General features: G+C 41.5%; 1 protein-coding gene across 2 annotated transcripts in view; it reads left to right on the top strand.

Moving 5' to 3' along the window:
* The first annotated feature begins 761 nt into the window (after positions 1-761).
* Positions 762-25,830, top strand: part of LOC115389099 (sodium-coupled neutral amino acid transporter 3-like) — a 35,432-nt gene continuing 10,363 nt past the window's right edge. Inside the window, exons 1-8 of one of the 2 annotated variants that reach the window (XM_030092495.1) lie at positions 762-973; positions 18,802-19,051; positions 19,584-19,616; positions 19,773-19,866; positions 19,968-20,083; positions 24,729-24,802; positions 24,985-25,077; positions 25,218-25,299. In XM_030092495.1, the coding sequence (XP_029948355.1) occupies positions 18,915-19,051; positions 19,584-19,616; positions 19,773-19,866; positions 19,968-20,083; positions 24,729-24,802; positions 24,985-25,077; positions 25,218-25,299 (629 nt within the window). In that variant the 5' untranslated portion in view covers positions 762-973; positions 18,802-18,914. The remainder of the gene's footprint in view (positions 974-18,801; positions 19,052-19,583; positions 19,617-19,772; positions 19,867-19,967; positions 20,084-24,728; positions 24,803-24,984; positions 25,078-25,217; positions 25,300-25,830) is intronic. The other variant, XM_030092496.1, reaches the window with a different exon arrangement.

The following is a 25,830-nucleotide window of genomic DNA, read 5'->3' as shown; positions in this document are numbered from 1 at the left end:
TTCAGAGGCCCGACATCTCAGAGGTGAAAAAAAAATTGTCTTCACCCTTTAATCTATACTTGTGTTTTACAGGGTTAAATGGACTATAAATAGATTTTGATGTAGGATTGTGCTATGTGTCTGCACACCCACAGGAAGCTCTTTTTTATTGTTTTTTTTTTTTTAAACTGCAGGTGCGCGTGTCTTCCTCGGTGAACATGAGCTGGAGGAGAGGGAAAAAGAGACGATCCCCGGAGCGCTGTGACATCAAAACGCGCCAGAGCCAATGACCTAGAAATGGAGCGTGCGTATATCCTATGTGCGTAAGCAGCGGCGGCGGCGGCACATGGCCCAGGCTGATGTTTACGTTGATGATTGCGTGTTGGGGAAACGGCATCGCAATTGGATGGTTTTTAATTAAAGGTCGGCGTGACTTTTTTATTTTTGGCAGCAATTAAAGGGAAAACCGCGGACCTGATTAAATAATGCATGGTCGGTCTCTTTGTCCTTTTAATGCGCGTTCAAGCACGAGGGCAAAAAAAAAAAAAAAAATGCACGATTGTGCATTAAAACGTCCACCCGTCCGTCCGTCCACAGCATGTGAAGAGACACATATTAGCGCGGGTGGCAATCAATCCACTGCGCGTCTCCACGCGATTAAAAAGGCGCGTGCCAAGTCTGGGGTGGGTGGCTGGGAGGGAGGGAAGGGGGTGGGTGCGCTCGTCCCCCCCGCGCGCGCGCTCCAGCCTCTCGGCGGCACAACACACAACGGTACATGTGATTCCAGTCGCCCTGCGTGCGGTAGGCGGAACCCGACCGCTCTTATAGCATCCCACTTTTGAGAAGCTTACGAGGACAATTAGGAGGGAAACACATGACATTCAGGCAGCGGGGGGAAAGGCGCGCGGACGTAGCGGGACGGAGGCAGGACACCGAGCCCGGCAGGTCTGTGTGGAGATATTTGGAGTTGGAGGAGGACACTGACACTTCTCTGGTAAGACACTGGGAAGACTGCTGCTGGGCATTTTTTTTTAACCCTTGTCTTTATCCATATTGTGTCGCTCGTATTTTAACGGGGAAGAGTTGGAAATAAATGGTCCCTCTCTGTATGTGCGGCATCAGGCGTCGTGTGCAACATTGCAAATATGGGGAAGAAAAAAGTAAGGTGATTAGATGGCTTCATTTGAATGACATCCAGGTTTAGTGTGAGAGGTGACACCAACATCCTGCACTTGATCTTGATTGTAGCCTACTTTACTACTGAGAGCCAGCACCCCAAATAGACAGCACAGCGTGCTTTTGTGAGGACTTTCTTCCTCAGGGGGTCAATCTGCAGCAATTTCTTGTTACACAAATGAATAAATGTTTGTTATGTAATCTACAGGAAGACTGCTGAGGGCAAAAGCCACTGTCTCGTGCTCTTATGATAAAATGAAGAACCAAAAACCTAAGCATTACAACCTTCTATTTTTTGTATATTTGTGTTAATCACTGCATTCTTGAAGATCTGAGGAACACATTGTGGATTATCTTGCACATTTGATGCATTTGGGCTGGACTTTATTTAGAAATTTGCTGTTGTTTCTCACCGTTGAATTTTGGTATGGTTGTCCAATTTTTCAAATGAAACCAGTGAGGCGTCTGCAGCTGGCTGTCATCCCTTCACACTGTGGCTACAGGTGCCATCTGGGCTCTATACATGGTGACCTTTACTAGCCTGAGGGACGTACTCACACATCTCACTCTATGTTAAGTGGAACTAGGAAGAGCATGTCATCTGCAGTGTATTTGCATGTGTTCATTGCTTGTGGCAGGAGAAAATGTTAAACTGATATCATTCATATCATATATGTAAGTATTTAATTATTGACAATGCATATAATAAAGATACCGTGTGTGAAGTTGGCATTATTATTTATCTTTCTAGCTCTTGAGTTTCTTTGACTCGCTTCAGGCAAATTCCTCAGTCGTCCTCTCCTCCATGGTGACTCATTTCGAGTGCTTGTGGGCAGCAGGTGAGACTGTGACTGCTGGACTTGACAGGCTGGCACAGGCAAGAGCTCATGTCTGGCCTGCTTGGCCTCTGCTACTACGATCGACTGACTCCTCGCTTTGGCCAGTGTCCTGCCTGTGTCCTACGCCATCCCAAAATGAAATGAGAGCGTTAACAGACTGATCCAGCTTCTGGTGGCATTGTGTGTGCTGAGCTTTTGATCTGCTGTGTGATTAAATCCTCCGTTTATCTGTTTCAGAGTGGGGCACAAATGTCATTGCTTGTCAGGTTGATTATAAAATGTTTCTGTTGGTAAGAAATGGAGAAAGATATTGAAGAGGCTTGTAGCTATGTTGTTGGCCTTCATTCACAACCGGGAGAGGCTCTTTTCTTCAATAGGTTATAATAATTGAATCAAAGCTAAGTTGATTCAGTTGCTCTTTGATACCTCCTGTTATTCTACCATAAATTAGTAGTTAAATGGTGTACACAAGATAGAATGCACACATGGATTCACTGATTTGGTGCTTAAATTGATCAAAGCCAAAGATCCCTGAAAATACAGTACTAGTTTACATTTATAAGAATGAACAGAAAACATGAAGGGAATTCTTTGTCTTAGAGGGTGATGAAGTTCACCGTGAGAAGAAAGGAACACCCTGCTGTGACTTTGTCAATGGTATTGAACTATGAAAGGACATGAGCCTGGAAGTTTTACAGGAATTTGGTTGTGAGCTTTGCTAAAAGAATTTGCTTAAACCTATCCCACCCATATTCACAAAGCCAACGCTAGGATTTGTTAGCCCTCATAGATTACTTACTTGGTGGTACTAAAAAAAACAAAAACCAAATGCTCATTTTTTTGCCTCGGTTTGATCTTTCTCAGTTGGAACATCAGTTGGAAAAAAAAATAGTTTTGTACTTTGGAAATGTGGATCCATCCTAACTGCTTGTTACCTGTTATGCTTCAGCATATCCGTGTTTTCCAAAGGCAGACTGGTATGATATGAAGGCTTCTGGTATTAGAGGACACATAGAATGATATTACACACTGCTGGTTTAAGGTCACACCTCTCAGGATAAATACCAGCATATTGAATATATGAGGGCTCGGCAGGGGAAAGTCATTACACCCTTTACATTAATATCCTGTAGTCAGCAGCAGATTGAGAGGAGTCGCAGTAAGCGTCTCATGAAGACAGCTTCTTGTTTAATTTAAATATGTCTTTTGGATGAATTTCATCCCCTGGATTTGCAGTCTCTGTATTACCATTTGGCATTGTCCTATGGTTTACTCACTGTCTTTGGTCTTTGTTACCCTTAGGGTGACTGTCTGTGAGTTTTGAGCTCTTTATTTGAAGAGTTTGAATCCCAAAGAGGTATTGCATGAACCCACATTATGAATTTAATAATAATGATTTAAAAAAAAGACCTCGGAGGGGGGCATAATTTTGAGCAGGGTTTTGTAGCCTGAAATCCAACCCTTCATGTTAATAACCACTGCCATAGGGAGGAGGATGAAGTAAACGCACTGCCAAGAACATTTAGATGGGACAGACAGAAGAAAATCTTTTAATCAACCTTTGAAAACCCAGGGTACATTACTCCTGAACTTGAGCTACAATGTTGTTTTTCTTATTTTCCATCACTGGCTATTGTACTGTGTGCATTTCTTAATTCCATGAAGGATTTAATTCTTAAGTCTCACATTGATCTGCTTACATTGGGTGCCTGCTGTGCTCCGGACTTCTCCGTCACTGGATTGGATTTGAACTTCCGAGGTGCTGTGGCATGTGACAGAGTCAGCAGTACAATGTCCACGACGGTGGCCACACACAGCTAGAGATGCACTTCCAGCTCAGTGAATGCTCTTCCCCCACTGACAAAACCCATGTGATGAGGAGGAAACAGGAGGGAGTTGGGTGGCAGATGCCAGGAGAGGATGGCGCTTTGTTTTAGGGCACATGATTTAGAGAAGACAGAGCTGGTATTGAACAGTGTGCTGATGAGGAAGGTTTCACCGCATGGAAAGACAGTTTCTCTCCTATTGTTCTCCAACTGCACAGATTCCCTATGAGTGCAGCGTCCTTGGCTGTGCCAGTGCTGTGTTTTATGTCTGGTTTGAACAGTCTGCTTTTGTGATGATCATGCAGGTAAATCACTGCAACCAAAAGGAGACTAAAAGGCAACACCTCAAATTTTGTGAGAGATTTCACGACTTCAGTCTGAATGTATAACCAGAGGGCTTAATACTGAACCACTCACTCACATCAATTACCAATCCAGAGTCACTGATGAACCGAGCGACTATGTTTTGGGGCGTGTGAGGAAGCCAGAGCCCCAGGAGACAATCCATGAATCCAATGAAAATGTAGTCCAAAAAGAAAGAAGCTGTTTCCCAGCAGGTTCATATATTGAACCTTATTGATAAGAGGCGATAGAGTTAACCACTGCTTCCTGTGTCATCTGAATATCCAAAGGTGCTTGCTTCAAATAGGCACATTAGACACTTTCACATGGTCCAAAAATCCTCCTTATAATGGGATTGTAAGGTGAAGAGGATTGTAAATGTGTCATGTAAACGCCTGAGTCGATCTGCTTCACTCGGAGCAGTTTATATGTCAGATCTGATTGTACGAAGTAGTCTACGCCGATCAATAATCCGCTTGTGCCTCATATAAATAAAGGCTACAGCGGAGCAGATTGTACGGGCGGATTCTTTATTCTGCGCATGCGTTCCCTCGTTCGTAGTGATGTGATGACGTGTGTGATTGAGAAAAACTTTTTCATAAAAACCCTGAGACACTTAAGAGGCGAGTAAATGAGAATATGGTCCGCACATCAACAATCAGCTTTGTGGCTGTGTTTACATTTTTGACAGTGTCACCTTCAATCCAATGTCACCAGAGTAATGAGATGGGATGTCAAATATTCTTTAATTTCAACATTAAAGGTCTAATACAGGATTTTCTCGAAAAGACGAAGCCAAACGTCTGTTACTCACTTTTTGAACAACGCGCATGCGCCAGACCATCCGCCCGGCTCTCCTGCTTCTCCCAGGAAACGCGGAAGCGTGCGAGCGCGATCTCCTCTTCTCCAGGCGTGCACGGCTCTGTTTACAGTTTCTGCGATCAGCCTCGCTCATACATAAAGCATGTTTTCCGAAACAGTTACAGTTTCATTATGTCAGACTCGCCATCGGTGAGTACTAGCTCAGAAGCTCACCGGCTACATAAACACTCTGAATGCGCATGCGCAAAAGGGAGAAGCTTATTGGGCGCAAGCACGTGGAACAAAACCAGCTCGTCAGAATGATTGACAAACAGACCCACCAATTATTTAGGTGATCCACCCGGAAATCAAAATCCTGTATTATACCTTTAACTATGAAAATGTTGTTCAAAGATAATTTGAAATAGTGTTTGTTCTTTCCCCAACGTGCAGGAATTTCCATTGAAGAATGATACACTGTTATTGGCACTTGTGCAGCGGCTCACAGGCCAAATTTGATTTACTTTGGATCTCAGTGTTTACACTGCCAGCAAAGCCCTTGTACGAGCCAGGACACATCACACTTACTTTTTCATGAAGATGAAATGAGAGTGAGTAATTTCAGAGTAAAAGAACAGAATACTTTGCTGCTTTGAACAGATGCTCCAATCTGATCATGTAAGCTAAAACTATGTGCAAGATATCATTTTTTACGACGGTCTCTTAAATTATGTCATAGTGATGCTGTAAGATATAATAGTGTTAAGAGCATTCATTCATTTTCTATACCACTTCATTCAAATATGGCTTGCAGGGAGGTGATCCTAGCTGATCATTGGTAGAGCCATATGAAATCCGTGTTAACGGAATCGCGGACGGAATCGCGGAAATGGCCAATAAAAACGGAATTGGAATAAAACGCGGAATATTGCGGAATTCGTCCTAATCTGGTCTGAAATTCAGTTTTCGGGAGAAAATGGAACCTTATAGTGCAAAGCAAACATGCCGGGGGGACCGCCCGAGCTGCTGCAACGTGTACGTCACTTCCACAGCGCTGCTAACATGCTAAAGCTGCGTTCACAACGCCAAATGCTTTCCGCAATTTTGCGTCAAAATACAATTGAAAACAAATGTGAACGCGCGTTCCAGCCACGACGAGACGCGACGCAACAACACGATGTCCAAGCGAGCTGCTCCCTCCCCTCTCACACATTGAAGAAAGTTATGAAACTCCACGCTAAGCGCTAAATACAGAGCAGAACAGTACACGGACTTTTATGTCTCAGGGGAAAAGCTTTTTTCGTAAATGCTGTCAACGTACTGTGGACTGGACTCGCAAGGACGCATGCGACTAATTGAAAATTATTTCTTTGTTGCAGGACTTTAAACATTAAATCGACTGTTATATCCTATTAAATTGTGGACATTTATTCATTTCCACTTACCAGACACCTTTTTTTATGGTAAAAATGAGCATAAAAAACAAAATACCAAATTCAGAAATATTAAAACGGAAAAAACGGAATTTGGGAAAAAATAAAACGGAATTGGGGAAAAAATAAAACGGATTTCATATACCTCTATCATTGGTAAAGGCAGTGTACTCCCTGGACAGGCCACCCGTCCATCATAAGACAAATCCTGAGACAGAAAGACAAGCTCACAGACACATGCACAAGTTATTTAAGGTGACCAGAAAACCACAAACGACTGCAGAAGAAACCAAATTTACAAACTGGAACTGTGAGGTGAGAAGGCTAACCACTGAAATATATGCTCATTTATGTATATCTGACCATACAACACTTTCCCATCTTTCATTCTGTCAAAGTTTGTGCACAGTTTGTGTGTCTACTCGCAACACGTAAGAATTATTTGTATAAAATATCAGTGCTCGGTTGTCATTTTTATGCAACGGCAGAACCAGCAACATCTTGCACTTTTTAATCAACACACTGCCTAATAACCAAAATAAACTGTCGGCATTGTTTTTTTCATCAAGTATGCTGCGAATGACGCTCATCAACAGCTCAGTTCATTTGCAGCTTTGGCCGACACACTGCGCCGGAACAGCGCTGCTCACTTCTGAACAGAAGTGATGAAAGCAGGTGGTGAGCCTGGGAACCACCAAGAGGAGGTCACAGGAAAATCAAACCAACATTTGAATCTGCGTCAAAGACAGTTGTTCAAACAGACAGCTGAGGAATGTATTAACCTCTCAAATATTTGAAGCATTTTATGTGGCGATACCAGTGACTGTTCTTTCAGTAAATCTAGTTTTTTTTAATCTACTGATCATATTCATTTACATTGTTTTAGATTTTCTCTGATAGCCACGACACATAACAAGTGGCAAAACATTTACTATGACTTTACTGTGGAATAATGGTTATTTTCCACTCTTTAAAAAAAAAACATCTTATAGAAACCCTGCCCCCCCCTGCAAAAATTGTAACCTACATCTAAGATTTGACTGTCATCTCATGAAAGTTTCAGGTGTAATCTGACAACTTTAGACTATTTTTGAAAATTTGGAGTCTGTGTAGCATTTCACAAATCTAGCATTAACAATAAATGATCTGCACTCCCCTCCTGTTGGTTGATATGCAATCATGCTGTTGACATGTGAGTCACCCAACAAAGTAAACAAAGGTCAAGTAAGTCACGTTCCTGTAACTTCTCAAAGAAACTCCTCTTCACGGATCAGTAGACAGTCTCTGTCTCACCAGTTCAGCACAATTTTTGGAGAATTTTCAACATGTGCTTCCTCCCCTCATCATATCCCTGTTTCTGTTGACGACACTTATGGACCCATTATAATTATGTCATTAAAGCATTACGGAGCGGGCCCAGCATTAGCTGTGTCTGCTGTTCATACTGCTGCTGATTAGAGTCTAGCACTGGGCTAACACTGGCAGGTAGATGTGTTTGTTAACCCCGCTGCTCATGCTGATTAAATCTTTAGGTGTGATATGTTAGCTTGAGACCTTCTCTCGGTGAGCGAGTGGGAAACATACACAGCTATGACAATGTCATGTGTAAATCCCCTCGGCAGATAGTGAGGCCTCGTGCTAACTGCTAACAGTTGAACGTCTTTGAAGCAGAACTGTCCTTTAAAGATGACGTGCTCAGAGTTACACTATCTCTTCTTAGCAAACACTAATAGCCCTCCTCCCATCTTCTTACCGCTCTCCACCATCCTGTCAGCCTGTACCAGCAGGAAGCTGTCTACCACCTTAGTCTCCTTCCTGCAGTAGTTATAAAGAAATGAAAAGCTCAGTAGTGAGAAGGAGCTCCTGCAACCTCTCGGCGCCTGAAGTCTGAGTGAGGAGCTTGCAAATGATGTATTGACACATTCAGATTTACATAGTGTATTATTGAACTGCAGCACACTTTATAAAGCTTATATTCTGAAGTGCACATACCCTTTTCAAGAAAAACCAGGACAAACAATTGTAATAGGTTATGCTAAAACAAATGAGCTCATCTGCAGGCTGTATCCTTCTGGAGTTACTGGTATCTTCCCCTGGGCCACATTTTTCAGAAAAAATAATTAAAAAGATTGATTGCTCATATCCGGTTGTAGTCTGAACATCTCTTTATACATATATGCCATCAGCATCATCATCATCATCATTATCATCATCATCATCATCATCATCATCAGCATCAGCATCATCGTTTCCATAATTTTTACATGTTTTCTTTGAACTTCAATGTATTTCTCAGTGGAAAAGTAAAACTATCAAACAGTCCTGATGCATTTCTAGTGTCTAATAACCAAATTTTTATTGGTTAGTAAATAACATGCCACTTACAGGTTCAATGTATATTGTATACACGAGCAGGATTCTATTTTCATGCTTGAAAAATCATGACCCTCGTGTGGTCCACTTTTATGTGACCTTTTTAAGCCTTTATTCATACATTAGAGGTCGGCCCTCCTGGTCCCACATGGTTTCAGTGTGTCCTTGCTGCAATACTCCTGATTGTAACAAGTTGCTCATTAGGCTTAATGCAGAGTTCCATGAGGCACATTTATGAGATTCAGCTGTATTGGAGCAGGAAAGCATTGAGGCGATCCAGGGCGGCACGCTTCCAGGATAGGGAGTGTCAATCCTTGCCACAGCGTGTATATTAGATGGGACAGTTCCCTAAAAGTGAAGATAAAACCATCATGCAGTGGTTTGTAACCAGAGTTAGGGAAGGAGTGTGTGGATGTCCAAATATCAGTACAAGCCACCCAAGTAATGAGAGTAGTTGGCATGTAGTTTGACAGCTTGTGGTCTGCAACAGTTGAACGTAGCCAAGATTATGGCAGCCGTGCAAAATGAATAGATCATCCATATTTTGATTTTATGTTTCGGGTGAATTACAGCCATGTCTCATAAATTTTCTGCAGGATTCCTTCCTTTATTGATTTTTAATAGTGGTCTAAAACCAACTTGATTTTCCAAGGAAAAAAAAATTCCAAATAAAGCATAATGTAATTTCACGGCAACACTTTGTATGAAAATAAGCATGATACATTTGATGAATAAATGGCAAATGTTTCTGGTCTGTTTAGCTGTGTATAATTAACTTATAATGGTTTTGATTAATGTTCAGCATCTCAAACTTTTCTGAATTAAACAACATGTAAGCTTCCTCTTCTGCAGAGCCACCATAGCTTTGGCAACAGTTCTTTGTTGCTGTTTGGGCCGAGACAGATTTCTGGTGCTTCACAGTGAACAAGTGGCTGTCTGGAGTGGACTGTGTTTCTTGTCAGCGTTTCAGAGTGCAAAATGGTTCTCCTCACTGGAATTTGAAACATTTCTTCACTTTTTTGTTCACATTAGTTTAGTCAGAAGATGCAGTTGGATTCATACTGTGCTCCATGCGCCATCATGCTTGCTCTGTTGACGTCTGTGTGCAACCAGGTCAGAATTATTGCAGATTACTTTACATTCAGCAATAGTTCAGTTTTCAGTTGGGATTCTCTTTTACCTTTGAACCTCATGATTTCTCATATTTATTACTTTAACGCCCTCTGAACGCATTTCTGTAGTTGTTAGTTGCTTCTCATCGTCCCTTCCTGCCCTTGGTGTGAGAGTTAAGTTAGAGTGACAGGAAGTGTCGCGTGAGTCTATAAATAAATCCAATTTTTTAGTGACTCATCAGGCTGGTGAACCCACGCAGGCATATCACAAGGCACTGGAGGCAGTGCTCGCTGCCACATACCTCTGTCCTGGGTCCAGTCTAACCTTGTGGGACTCATCATCCTTGAGGTGAAGTACACCAGTCAGACCCGGAGGCAGAACAGTACAAAGTGGGTTGCATTAAGTCTCATATAGGGGGCTATTAGTAACACCATAGTCCATAACCTGTTGAAAGGTACTTCATTTGCATACACTCATATTTCCCTCCATTTATGTTTGGTTAAATACATTAAAATTTTCTAAATCATATTATTTTAAGCTTTGCTTTATTAGGAATATCATTTTTATATAAATGTCATATTGCTTTCTCTCTGATTGTTCAGTCAACATGCATCAGTCTCATTAACTGCACATTAATATGCAAAGCTGAATAAAAAGGAGTGGAGCATTGTGTACCCACAGGTTTTATTTTTGTTAGGCTAAACGGCAGAAAGTTGAATTTATCTAATTGTGGATGGAATAATACATTACAATAGCCATGCATCGTCGGATGTGACCAGTGCCAGATTATTTGTTGGCTGAGAACTCTGATTGATCAGTGATAGATTTTAGCAGTTAGATACATAATTGTGTTTTTCTTTAATTAAAGGTAAGTTCCATTAAATGATGGATCACTCCTGTGATAAGACTAGTTTATGATAGAGAACAGACTTTAGTGCTTGTATTTGAATGTGCATATTTTAAGGTCTTAAGCTGTGAAGTGAAGCCTGTGGCAGCCAGCGAAGGAGAGTCGCACTCGCTGCGCGTGCGGCATTCCTCAGTCTGTCGACGAACGTCCACCAAATCCCCAGTGGAGATTAGAGGGAACGTTATTGCAATCTTTTTTTTTTTTCTGCTTCAAACGCGCAGAATAATCATGATTAAGGACTCTCTCCGTCTGAAACACTTGCTGTGAGATAATACCTTTCGCCTCACAGTGGATATTTAAAGGCAGCGCCAAACCGAGGCCACATCCCACACGAGAGTCTGTGACGTGTGTGTATCTCACAGCAGCTTAGAGTGATCCTGGAGATGAGGAACATTTTAGACGCTGACATACAAATCTGGTAGTCAGAAGTTAATCTCCTATTCTCCCTGCTGGCTAATCACAGTGGTACTTCATGGCCTGCGGCAGCGAGGGAGAGAGAGCTGCCAGGGGAACACTGTCAGGGAGCACAAGCAGAGGGTGCAAAGGCCCGGGGGGGAAGCAGCATCCACTGAGAGATGTTTATGAAGCCATATGAATATGTTCATGTTGGGCTATTATTTAACTTCTTCTCAAAAAGAGGAGTGTAATGACACCTAAAGATGGACTCTTATTCAGTGATATGTAGACCACAATCTTACTCTGCATGCATTGTAGTAACACATAAGCTCTGCTGCCCCTCAAAGGCAGAGTGAAGGAACTACAGCAGCACTGATGCTAAGTCAAATGTATTTGAAGTTATTCAGGCTGTACAGTATAACTACATGTAAGTCAAACATGTTTAGTTACTTTTTACATATATTCTTTATATCATGGTTGATAATTTTGCACAATTTAGCAAAAACCAGCTTATGATTGGTGAAAGGAAGGTTGCACCTTGAAAATATCACTGGGTTGCCACAAAGGCAGACAACCAATCACATTCTCATTCATACCTGTTGATTCAAAGGTAATTCTCCAAACATGAAGTATAGTGCAGTACAAAGTACTTTATATGTTAAACACAGTGGCCCTCCCTTTATCCAGTGAAGGAGAGGAAACACCTTCAATGTGTTGGAGATCTTTATAAGCAGTATAAACATTTTCTAATGGTGAAGCTTTTCCAAACTGCCAAAGGGGCAGCGGGGTGGCTAAAGGGGCAGCCGACAGCTCTCGGGATCTAAGTAGCTCAAGATCCCAGGATCTGAGGTTTGCATTTTCAGATCCCACAGTTGACATGTCACCACTCCCTGAGCAAGGCCCTTGACCCCCACCAGCTCCCTGGGTGGCACTCCGTGGCAGCCCATTGCTCCGAGCATGTGTGGTTCAGCTTAACCATGGGTTAAATGTGGAGAAATAATTTCTCCAAGAAGGATAAAAAGAAAAAAAAAAAAAACCTCTTTGACCTCATTGTTATAAAATCTCATTAATAATGAAAGTCTGGCCCAAAAAAAAGTGATTAGTGAACACTGAGTTCTCATGGATATTTACTCACTTCAAGTTATAAACTGTTAGATATGTGGCAATGTGCAAAATGTGTCAAAAATCATTTAATGTTACACTGTGACAAAGTTTCTAGAGGTGGCATGAAAGTTTTCATTTTATAGTATTGCTATGTTAAACTATTACAATACTTCATGATCCAAAGCAGGCATGGGAAAATCTCAGGGCCACAGAACGTATTCCTCGCCTCCAAAGAGATAGACTGAGCAAGTTTACCATAATGTTGATGAGAATTATGACTACACATTTTATATTAAAATTGCTGTTGTTAGCTTTTTTTTCCCCCCCTTGATACTGTATTTACAAAAGAACCATAATTTCTCACTGTCCTCCTAGAATGTGTGTGGGGGGAAAAGCATTGCGTTATTTTGGGAAACTGGCTTGCAGGCCACAGAGTTTGGACTGAGGCCACACACAGCCCATGGGCCTCTGTTGGCTCATTGATGGTGATAATATAGTACTGTGGGAAAAAAAGAAAAAAAAATCAATCTGCTTTTTGTCCTGTGATGGACTGGAGACCTGTTCAAGATTTATAATGTAAACTGTGTCTTTTTACAAATTGTACAAATAATAGAAATGACAAGCAAATAAATATTCAAGCAGAATTTCAGTGTCCATCTTCTGGCCTGATCGTATGAAGAACATCTTATAACTTATTTGTTTCATTTCTCACTTCATCCGAGACCTCTGGAGGCTGCTGTCAGCTGTAGTGAACTCACATTAACAGTCTTGATCTCAATTCTTCCACATGGCTTATCATCATTTATCAAGGTTCAAAACAAATGGGCCCATTTCTGAGGGTCCGTCTGACCTGATGTACACAAAAAGAGTCGAAGACCCAAATCCAAATGAAAAAAATAACAAACTTTAATAAAGGTGAATGCAAACAGAAACACAAAGTTCGACATGTAGAGGGTGAAATCCTAAACTAAAGCAAGGTAACTAAGCAGAAAGTGTGACCTCAAGAAGGTTTGTACACACACTAGAACATGAACAAAGGACTCACGACGCAATGATACAGAAAAAGGAAACAGAAAAGACACGCATGAGATGAGGAAAATGTTTTTTCTTAACTTGATGCCATTGTGCTTTAATCAATTTTGAGCATTTCTGAAGTTTTGGATCCAACATGCCTCCAAGGGTTCATCTTCTTTCCAGTGTTGTCTCAATTAACCTATGTGCGAGGCAGTCAAAACTTCCTAAGTTGAAACTCCTCCATGTTGATGGTTAACCAAACAGGGGGGCAGACCTCTTCATTGCTTTTAATACGGTGTTCTTGTATAACTTTCTTCCTATCAAAAGCGCATCACCTAAATGCCATTTATGGCTTTTTCTGATCAGATTGATCTGGAAACTTCACCACCTGAGTCTTTTTTTCTTCCTGCTGTAAAGAACAAGCAGGTGCACTGAGGAGTTCAAATAGAGACAGTGTTACTGAATTCTACTGAAGTGAAAACAAAAGCACGATTGATTTTATTAAAAAGGTTTTCAGGTTTCTACGAGTCTTTTATCAATTTAGACTCCAAGACTGGAAGAGTCACTTTGTAATTGGATCTGATTTCTTTCTCTGTGCTTTTATTAATGTTGGCTCACAGATTGGATTTTCAGACTTTTTGTGACAGGCGTGGAAAAAATGCACACCGTCCAATTTTATTGTGTTTTTCTTCTTGAATATGGAACATCAGAGGAGTTTATGTGAATAGATTATTGTACAACGCACAACATTTTCTATATTGTACCTCAAACTTTGATTTAGTGACACCAGTCATCTCATTACATTTTCTTCTTTTCCAAATTCAGATTTATTTTATGTAATGCTCTGATATTTTTAATTGTTATCCATCAACGTATCCCACTCCACATTTTTTTATTGGTGGTTTCTCAGTGCTCCATCCAGACACTTCATACTGACTTCAAACAAATAAACATTGATTGAGACAAATTGGTTTTGTGTGAAGAGTTTAACACACACAAAGCAGTCATTTTTATTATTTGTGTGCCCAGGTTATGTGAGTCATGCTGTTATTCTTTGTTAATCACCTGCAGAACACTCTCAAACTGAAAGGGCTTTCCAAGCATGCAATTTAGCACACTTGATGCAGGATCCCAATGAGTCAGGCTCTAAGTGCCTCCTTTTTTTGCATTAATTGTTTGATCTAAAGAATTTAATCTGAAATGCAATTTAATGAGAGTTTATCCAAGATCACTCTTTGGTTTATTCTCACAAAAACATGTTCAGTTTTCTGCCATGCAGTTAATCTCTGTCATTTTTTGAGTTATTCATAAAACATAGCACCTTTTGTCTATAAACACTCCTTTCCGTGCAACCATATAAATTATTTATTCTATCAGGCTCTAAATATTTTTCGGTAATGAGAGTAGTGTTAAATCTACTGGTGTGTGCCCGGTGTCTTTCATTGATTCAAAAACACCATGGCCTCTTCTGTAATTATGCTGTACATCCTGTGTGTGTGTGTGTGTGTGTGTGTGTGTGTGTGTGTGTGTGTGTGTGTGTGTGTGTGTGTGTGTGTGAGATAAAGTGTATTTATGAGGGTGTTCACCCTTGTGTAAAGAACCACAATACAGACAGATGGTTGCAGGCTGCGTTCGTTAAGTGTTTGCTGCTGATTTCAGGGCAGCTGCTGTGTTCAGCGGCACATGCAGAAGCGCTTAGACGCAGCTTTGTGTGTGTGACATGACGGCGGGTTACATCGAAGCCATTCACTCCTCTGCAGCTATTTTTACACCAGAGCAAGGGAGCGCGGAGTGACCTGGGCGGTTTGATCCTGATTTCCTGCTTGAACGAGATGCGCGCTAATCTGATAGACTGTTATCATAATGATTGTCAGAGGTTCCACGGCGGAACTCCATGTTTTATCGTGAAAGGCACGCTGATAGATTTATTAGCTGCTCATCAGTGAAACTGCAGGCATGTGTGATCTGTTAAGATGCAGGAAATCTATTCCCAGTCATGACTTAGGAAGACGAGGAGTCTGCTTTATGAATGTTGGCTGTCATATTTTCAGCGCCGCAGTGAAACAAATGCCATGACAGTGTTTGATAATGTGAGTTCTCAGTCGTATCTTTCAGAAATGGTATAATGAGATAGGATCACTCACATTTCAGTATAATCATTTCCTGATGAATGTGGTTGATTTTTGAAGCATTTTATTGCCAGTTTTACGGCGTGGATATCAAAAACATTCACACAGATTCCAGCAGATTAGAAGCCTTTGAGAATTACAGTGTGGGCTCAATTAAGAAAGCTTATGAGGCCAAAGGCCTATTAACATGTCATCAAGCTGTGGCAGAAGAGGCAGAATTGCACTTTCAGATTACTCATTACATAAACTCCACACACACGCACACAGAGTGTCACATTTAATTGCAGTATCCGTCCCGATAAGAGGATGAATCAGCATGCACGGCACTATTTGGTCCAGGTATCTGTTGAAGAATAACAATGAGCAGAAACCACCTGGCTCTGTTTTCCCCCCTCCGCGGAATGACGTCTCTCAGCAGAGTTGCGTACGTCAGATCCGATGAGCTGAGGCGCTGTGTGTTGGCAAACGGAGGTGATGTTTTGAATGAGGACTTGAATAAACATAGCCTCTGCTGTTGCTGTGAAAAGACTCATTTACTCCTACCCAGAGAATCACAATGTGGCATTAAGTCCCGCGTCGGATTTGGAAGTTTGGACAGCAAGTGAGGAAGTGCTGGTTTTCTGAAGATAATCTGTCTTTTTTTATTTGGGTCTTTTGTTGTGTTACCTACGTTTGTTTAGTTTTGTTTCATTATTCAGTATGAAGCTTTTATGTAATTACAGTCACACAAAGGGAAATATTTCATTGATCTTATTTATTATAATTGTAGCACAGTGTTCTCCAGAAAGCATGACATACAAAAGCATTGTTTAAGATTTATTTACAACCTGAGATTGTTCAATATAATTGCATTCACCAAAATAAAAATGCTGATGATTTATGAGACCCAGACTCCATCTTGTTTTCTTGGACACAAGAGGTTTTGAGTTTAGGATAAACGGTACGGGCTTGTACAGACAGACTCATGCATGTTCTGATGTGACACAATGTCTACAGAAAACAAAGCATTTCAGTTCAAACATACAACCTCCCCTCTGTCTCATACCACAATGGTTCTGTGGCAGCTGGTATTTACATCCAAAGAACTAAAGCACATTTATGTTGGCTTCTGATTTTCTTGGGTGTATTTAATAGTGGTTATTTGTCCCCTGATCTTGACCCTTTGGAACACACATTCCCTGGGTAGAGGTCACTGGGGTCAACCAGGTTGGTGCAGTTGGGGCATCTCTTCATTTTTCTAACTTCGTTACTCATTTTCCTGCTTTGTGCCAATTAGGTTTAAGTATGTTAGCCCAGCCATCTTCATTATGGATCCTAACTTCAGTTATCAATGTTGAACTCCTCAAATAAAAGTGAACATTGTCCTGGGTGAGCAGATCGTCATTTTCATGTTCACAGTGAAATTACAGCATGTAAATTTACAAATGAATGTGCTGCTATTGTTCCAAAATGTATTCTGCTTAAAATACATCTTGAGCCTTGACTTGCTCCACTCGTGGTAATGCACTCATACCAATAAATCACTAAATCCATCAATGAAAATCAGTAATAATAGCCACTCTGAAAATACATGATTTACAAGCTTATATACACACACCATGGTTACTTGTGACAAACTCAGGAGATTTAGAAACAAGCCTTTCAGGTTAGGTTCTCACTGGCAGAGCAGACTGAATCATTCTCAAGGATGTCATGTATTTGCTTTGCCATTGAAAACGGCGATTGTCGAAGACACAACTCAGCCCACTGTTTGAACCTCCAGTGCTGGAGGTCATTGAGGAAGAGCCCTTGTAGCTGGACGGCCCATCCTGTATTGTCTTTGAATGGCTCCTCCGGCCTCTCCGTGATTTGTGGACTGTGTGAGTGGCAGCGTGGTTCTGTGCAGTGATTTGTCCCAATAGAGCAGCCCTGCCTCTGCCTTTGCTGTCGTCAGCAACTCTGCTACAACTGTGCACGCATACAGGATACTGGCATTTGCTGAATTCAAGGTGGCGCCTTTTCAATTAGAGCTCAGTAAAATACCTTTTCAGCCCCTCGAGTGGCCTGGCGAACTGTAGCCAAGGGGGCCCAGGCAGTATAATGATGCCTGGCACAATAGTACCACTGTTCTCCAACCCGTTCCCAGGAAACCGCACAACATGTGCCATTGTGCGCTGTGCTTTGCTGCCCAACCACGTTGCCTGGCTTTAACCAGAGACACCAAGAGGCCTTACTGTGCAGCGAAGCTCACCGCAATGCGGTCGGCAGGACAGGTTTAAAAGACTGCAAGGTGAAGACCAGGGTTCATTCACCTCACACTGTAGTCAGTGTGTGTAAATTTTTCTTTTCTTTTTTTCTAAATTGCATTTGAAGGCACAGGCTGAGAGGCGGAAGAAGACTGAGAGAACGACGACTGCTGAGTCGCTGCCAGAAATGGCGGTACAGAAAACCCCGAGCATTGTGGCTGTGTTGAACCTTGCTCAATGAAGGAGGAAATCAAGAGAAAAGTGACAAGCAGAAAAATGGAGGCACAAAGGCGGCTCGAACTGGTTCGTAGCTGGTCCTGGCTGGTTCTGCTCTTTTTATCCCAGTGCTGCTACGGGGTTTCACGTTTTTGTATGTCCCTCCTTCATGGCCCCCAACGTGGCTGTCATTACCGATCCCACTGCTGTTTGTGCTGCATAGCAAGGCAAATTATTCAAGGCCGGCCAGATATTGGACTTTAGTCAACAGCATCAAGGAGATACATGTCACAGGAGCCTTTCTGGGCCTCACATGCCAGCTGGTACTCTAGGACAACACCGCAGGACACCCAGGAAATAGAGGCCTGATGCAAAGCCCAGTGTGTCATGTCTATACAAACAAACTATAAGCTTTATTTCCTCTGAGCGCCGACCTCTCGGTTGCTGTGTCAGTGATTCATTGGGATTTGCCAAATTAGGGTAGAACTTGTTTTGTTTTTTATGGAGTTTTTATAAGATATTAGCTTGTCCTCCTCTCAGTCAGTGATTTTTTGCAGGATTCTAATTTTGTGAGTGTTGCATATTCCTGAAGAACACATACTTTTATTTGTTTAATTCAGTACTGGAAGGCGTTTGCACCTAAATATGACCCAGTGCTCTTTTTTTATCCGTCTGCTGATGTATTGGTTGAAAAATAATCGATGTGTTCAGAGAAACAGTTCATACTTCATATTGTATTATTTCAGGACAAGATGGCCAGTTAGTTGAGAAAACAAATTATTCTTGTACATTTGTGTGTGTGTGTGTGTGTGTGTGTGTGTGTGTGTGTGTGTGTGTGTGTGTTACTTGACAAAGAAATGTTATAATGATCACATGCATTTCAGTGAAGAATTGTGACACTAATTGGCATTATTTTTTATGCCCACAGATCCCCAGAGGGAAATAAAAACATCACTGTTGGAGATCTGGTCAAACACCAAGCACCAGACTCAGACATTCACACGTTGCAACAGACAGATTGTCGTCTCCTAAAGAGCAGATATGAGCGAAGAGAAACCAGCCGAGACTGCAGAACACGGCCCAGCTGAGGGGAATGCTATTCCGAACGGGAAAGGCCATGATTCTGGGGAAGATATCGCAGCTTCGTCCAAAACAGTCCCTGCAGAAGATGGTGAGAAGTAAGTATACCACGACATTATGAGATTGTACATTATCTCTTAAACTGAAAATATTATAGTAATAAATACATGTAATAAATTTAATGAATTTAATGAGTATCAGTTAACAATATCATCCCTATTTAAGATTATCTGAATGTCAATGTCACCAGAGAGCATTCAAAAGAAGCAGAAACAGGATTGTTTCTTGATAACACAGGGTTTTGCAGACACAAGCTGAGTGTAAAATTAGGATCTGGATTAAGTGCCTTTGAGCAACACATTTACCTATTTTCTAACTTGCTCCTGGGCAACAGAGGGAGTACAGCGTCTAGTTATCTCATCAAGGGACGTCTTGCGGTCTTCATTGTGTCTCCTGTCAGGATAATAGATGGTTTAATTACAGCTTTTCTCTCCAAGACGCAGATGAAAAATTAGCGAATCTCTACTCAGTGAAATATTGTTGCTCTTATTATGATGTCATGACCGTGGGTGTTTTTCCACTTTGTGCTTTCGCTGCTTGATGGATGACCTTTCCCCACGCTGCTTGTAGGGAAGTTGTAGGCAATAGTGCCCAGAATGCTAGGTATGTATCGCCCCATAATAAAGGGAGAATATGTTGTGTGTGTCAAGCGTGACGTTGTTTTGTTTTGTGAGACGATATTAGCTTTGTGTTGTTCTTGTTCTTTTTAATTATGTGTTTGTTATATGTGGTTACAACTCCCGTGTTTTTAATGACTAGCCCTCACAGAACTGAAAATGCGGAGGCCAACCTTCCAGAGAACCAGGAGTTTTTGTCAGGAGTGGACGACAAGAAGACAACGCGGTTTACAGACGTGAGTTAAAATGCTCCACAGTCAGTAACCTATAACTGCAAGCTCCAGCAAAGTGCTCAACATGCTTGTTTCTCCTTTCTGTCTTTTTTTTTTCGTTGTAGTTTGAAGGAAAAACCTCCTTTGGGATGTCCGTCTTCAACCTGGGTAACGCAATCATGGGAAGCGGAATTCTGGGACTTGCATATGCAATGGCCAACGCAGGGGTCGTCCTCTTCTTGTAAGTCATGCATCTTACGCTCCAGACACGTTATATTAGCTTGTGATTACAGTTTAGAGGCACGGGGGCTGAATTGCGGCTCCCAGATGTCATGATTCATTGTCCTCTCTGGAAGATATTTCCAGAGGAGGTCTGTGTCACACATAAATAACACCTAATTGTATTGTAATTGCCTTTTATTACCACTGCAGCACATCTTGTTTGTGACACTGGAACTGATGAAACGGGGCACATTAGTTCGATAAATAATGACTTACATTAATAGCTTACTGGAAATTGTTTGCTTGGGCTATAAAGAGGTGCGATTGCAATCACAGATGCAGAAAATAACCACGTTTCTTTTCTGTGTGGTTGTTCAAGCAGTGGGTGGTGAGAATGGTGCATGTCATGAGCATCCATACCTTTCACAGTCTGCACAGCAGTGTTGTCTGTTAGGATAATGACGTCAGACAGCATCTCATTTACATGCACAGAAGGTATTTTGACCTTTCCTTGGTTGTTTGAGTCTTTCTACTCTATTCCTTTACAACAAGAAATAACAGTATACCAGGTATTTTTTTTAAAGAATTCTCGTTAGCAGATCTGTAAATTCTAAACAAAATCACTGGCATTTAAATTGTGTTTGCATTGCCATCCGTCTCCTCTCACAGATCCCTGGCATTGAGTTTTATTCTCACATAAATCCAAGGAGTGGGCATAGCTGTGATTTATGATGAACATAAAATCCTACAAAGACGTAGCTGTGCTTTGGCATGAATCGCACCTGTTTTCTTCCCTGAAACTGAAGCATGAAAGCTAAGGCCATTATGTGATGTTGGGCTGACAAGCTGTCAAAGCTTTTCATGCTCATTTCAGCCTGATGCATTTCTTCCTGCATTTATATGTATTCCTCTTGAGTTTTTTTCTAATGTTCATCTTCCTGCACAGCTCTCAAATATCATAAGGCTTGCATCTCTCAAGGGAAATCTCACGTTGTGACTCCAGCAGCATCAACACTTAAACTCCTTCTTTTGTACCTGGACTGTTCTGACACCTTCTCCTGAAGGTGGCTGCAGCTGAACCTGGCTTTGATAAGCTTGTTATTTGTGAAAGATCAAGGCCAGTGTTTAAACCTGCACAAGCTTAACGTTTGTTGAAAGATCTGGACAGCATGTTTCAGAATGTTGTATAAACACGACCTCAAGTACTCTTGGTAAGAAAAACTCAGTTTGAACAAGGAGAAACCTCTGCAGAACCAGACTCAAAGGTGGGGGCAGAAGATATTTGTCAATTTCTGGGTTTGTTCAATCTGTCTGAAAACACAAACGTTAGCTGTTTACCAGTTCTTCCTTTTGCACAGTGATCGAGCAATTTAAGCTCATGATTAAATTTTCTTTCACTTCAAGGTTTCTTTTGTATTTTTAATGTCTTTCTGATTTCTGAAATGGTCAGTAACTAAATGTAACTAACTGTAATGTAAAAATCTGTAACTAAAAGTAGCCTACCCCATAGACCGTTCTGAAATTCATAGGAAGCCATTCAAGTGCTTTGTAGTGATAGTTTTTATACCTTTGATTATTAAAGCAACACTAAGGAACTTTCAGTTTTCGTTGATTTTGGCGGCGCTAGTGGACAAAAGCGGTAGTGTTTTGCCTGAAGGAATACCACAGTTCCCATGAGGACTAGCGAGTGGCGTCGTAAAATGCTGCTCCCGGTGGCATGCTGTCGGACTGAACTCGCCTACATTTGTTTCCAGTGGCTGTGTGAAGGATGGATAGCGATGAGGTAATGAATCTAATGGTGGCTAAACAATGTTATATCATGATGTGACGCATGCCGTAAAGCAGTCCGCACATTTGGAGTTTTTTAGTGTGCAGAGTTCCTACCACCCTCCTCACAGCTGCTTAGTCCATGAAAGCAATACTGACGCCCTCAGCCCGTGACAGAGGGGTCATTCAACTAGTTGCAAGTCGATGTATCATCACAAAAGATATTAAAATTTTTCATTAAGGTTGAAAAGTTCCTTAGTGTCGGTTTAAAAAAAGTACATTCAAAATTCTTCCTAATAATTTAAACAGTGATTTTGTCAAACACTGACGTTTGCTCTCATCTCATTTTAACTTTACATTTTTGCGTGACTGTTTTTCTTCAGATCAATTAATCAGAAGTGAAAAGGCGAACTTAGAGTGACATCGACTGAAACAAAAAAGAAAAACATCCTCAGAGGTGTTTCAATGTTAAATATTTAAAAAAATGTTAGTCTCCTTTATCTTGTCCTTGAAATTAAAAAAATTGTGCCGAAGAGTCGCTGTGCGAAGTGAAGCAATGTTTGGACACTTGTACAACCCATGGCTTTGAACGCACACTCAAATAATGTCGAGAAGTGTCAGGTACTTTCCATTATTCAGAAACTACGACCGTCCTGAGATGTTGTTGGGGAGATTATCTGGCTTCTTTTGTAGTTGGCAGTCATGTCTGGAGGATTTTCCCTCGTGGCAGAAAAAGCTCCTTATTTTGATCTGAGTTGTGTGACTGTGGTCCCTTTCAAGCTTTCTGCTGCCAGAGCTGCATGTCAAACAGCGCTGGCTTTGACACTTGGCTAGACAGGCGCGGCCTTTAACTCCATAATGAACTGTATGAACTACGGGCGCCCGTGACGTGCACGCACATAATCACGCAGGAACAACAAGCAACAGATTATGGATACATTTTTATTACGTTTTCTCATTCTTTGTGTGCAAATCTCCGTCTCATATTTATTTTCATTTAACTCCTGGCTTTAGAGGCCTCAGAGTTCACATTTAATCTTTCCACCACTGCAGTGTAACAGCCTTCACTGAGAAGGAAGCAAACATGTGAATTGTTCTCATTCTGCAGGTAAAAAAATCGGTTGATGTGTTGTCACACTAAAAGTTTAAATAAAATGGAGATGTACCACTTTTTATTTTCATTCCATGTTATGTCCCAGTATGCATTTCTTGTAGTTTAATGTATCATTCATATATTAAACAGTACATAATCAATAGGGATGAGGTTTCTCCAAGATGTTCAGAATTAGAGATGCATGTTTCCAGTTGAATGCCCCCCTATGAAGACAGCTAAGGTATAAATCGTAAATGTTTGGGAAAAGGCTTTGTTTGTGTTTCCCATGTGGCTCCGGTTCTCATGTGGAGGTGGGTGCAGTGGCCTTGGCAGGTCAGTGGTCGGGGTCCGTGCAGGAATGCAGTGGGGCGAAAACCCATGAGCAGAACTACAGTGACCCAAGTGTGTCAGTCTGTCTGACTGTCAGCAGATCTGTCCTCCCACCGCCACTTGACTGAAGAAACCTTCGCCCTCAAGTCAGCCCAACATTCTTCCACAAAGTCCAGAAAAAAAAAAAAAACAACAAAAAAACCACACAAACAAACAAAAAAACTGTTAACTGGCCGAGAGTTAGGGTCGGAGTGAAAGACGGACTGCCCGGTCTTTTTAGAATGAGAGAGGAATGGAGAGACTGTGTGTGTGTGTGTGTGTGTGAGAGAGAGAGAGAGAGAGAGAGAGAAAGAGAGAGAGAGTCAATGTTGCCAACATCAGCTACAAAAGAGAAAATAGAAAAAAGTTGGAATGAGGCGGACTGGGAAAGTCAGTAGTTCAGGGTCCCATTCAGCAGACTCCCTCATGCCAGGGACTGGTCCCAGGGTCCCAGGAGTAAAAATTCGAGTAAATTCCTTAAATTGTAATGAAATGTTTCCGTCCAGAAGGAACCCTAGCATGATATTTGAGTTTTTTATAGAAAGGAACCGGTATGGCATTCACACAAATTGTGCATCTGTTACATAGCACGGCCCTTAGTCTCTCTATAATCGCTGTATGCAACAACAATATGTGAGGTTCATAAGGGACTAATGTCATTTGTTGCTTCTGGATTTCCTTCGTGTTTGATCGTATGCTGGAGTCAGACTAGAACTACTACTTTGCATTTGGGGAAAAATTTTAATGGAAGTAATAGTTTAAGAAACATTTTGGAAAACAACATCATTATTCTACAAACCAAGTGGAGGGAAAAAAATATTAAGCAGATAAGACAGAAGTAAATTACTGCAGGGAAATGCACGACGAGGGGAAAAATTATGTAAAGATGATGACCATGAGTCAGTTGAGAGAGAAATTTTGCAAGTTCCTCTTGAGGAAATTGCTCTGTTGCTGAAAATGGAGGATGTGAGTGGTTGTGACTGAAGTGGGTTATTCCACCGCCAGGGCACAAAGAGAAAGAAGATTACCACTCGGAAAAGATTTTCCTCATCTGTCAATCTTCGCATCGCAGTGACAGTGTGTTTTTTTTTTAAACAGTCCATCTGGTGTGTGTGTGAGGCGGAGGACAGAGGGGCCGACACTGTCGCCTCTTTGGCTCAGCTGGAGTAACAATCTGGTGTAAAGTGGAGCTGCGGGGACTCTTCCAGTGCAATCTATATAATGGCATCCACATAATGTATGTCTGTGCTGCAGCTGTGTAAATACCCCACAGAGTATGGTTCTGGCTTTCGTCAAAGAAAAAATGAGACCCGACAACTCTTGGTGATAAAAGTAAATCGCCTGTTTTTTTTTGTTTTTTTGTTTTTGTTTTTTTTTTCTTTTGGAAGAACGAACGGTACTCATCTAGTGTGTGACTATTGTTCTTTTGTTCCAGGTTACTCCTAACAGTGGTAGCCGTGCTTTCCTCATATTCCATCCATTTGCTGCTAAAGTGTTCTGGTATTGTCGGTAAGTGCATATCATCAAACATGTGAATTACTCTTTCTAACATCACAACGTGTGAACTCTTTAGAATTCCCTGACCTGCTTTACACCATGTTTCCACTCTTTTATAGCCATTTTACAGTAAAAGAATCTGTCAGTTGGTTGTCACTCGCCAAAATTGCCTCTTTTATCTCTCTGTGGCTCAGGAATTCGTGCGTATGAGCAGCTCGGTTACAGGGCCTTTGGGACTCCGGGGAAGATGGCGGCAGGTATTGCCATCACGCTGCAGAACATCGGAGGTGAGGTCGCACATTGCTATGTGTCCTCAAAGGAAACGATTAGTGTTTGTAGTATTTTCTAGCTTTTTAGTGCGGGGAAACGGAAATGCTGTGTTTGTATAATATCAGCACTGATGTGTTTACGTCCCTTCAATCCACAGCAATGTCCAGTTACCTTTATATCGTCAAGTACGAGTTTCCTCTGGTCATCCAGGCGTTTCTGAAGTTGGACAATCCTGCAGGGTGAGTGGCTCATGAGTCATGATCAGACCATATCCATTCGTCTTCTGGACTGCTTTATCGAATCAGGGGTCACAGTGGAAAGCTCAGGACTCACACTCACATTCACCCCAAGGGGAAATTTAGAGTCATCAGCCTCAAATGCCAGCTTGTGGACAGCGGGAGGAATCCAAATCACCTGCAGAAAGCCCTGAACTTACACACTGTGGACAGAAAGACTCCCAAAGCTAGAACCAAAGCAGGGCGTTCTCTCAGCTTTCAGGCAGCATCATCTGCATAATTACTCAGAGTTTGCATTTAATCAACCATGATATGATTTTAATTTTTGATGATTGCTTTGTTATTTTACACTGTTGGAGTTTAAGTGACATCAGCTGCTGGGATCTCATAATAATATGTCTCTTAGAAAATAACTTTGCCACTTTAAGATAATTGTAGATTATCTAGTAATCAGAGAGATTTCTCAAAGTAAGCCAAAAGAGCCTTTTCTCCCTGTAAACTCCCCTCTTAATTTTTTGTTCTCAATAACTAATC

Source organism: Salarias fasciatus, chromosome 5, assembly GCF_902148845.1.
Source record: "Salarias fasciatus chromosome 5, fSalaFa1.1, whole genome shotgun sequence".
Classification (NCBI taxonomy): domain Eukaryota; kingdom Metazoa; phylum Chordata; class Actinopteri; order Blenniiformes; family Blenniidae; genus Salarias; species Salarias fasciatus.
The sequence above is the reverse complement of the archived record's forward strand: the minus strand, read 5'-3'. Positions and strand labels throughout refer to the sequence as shown.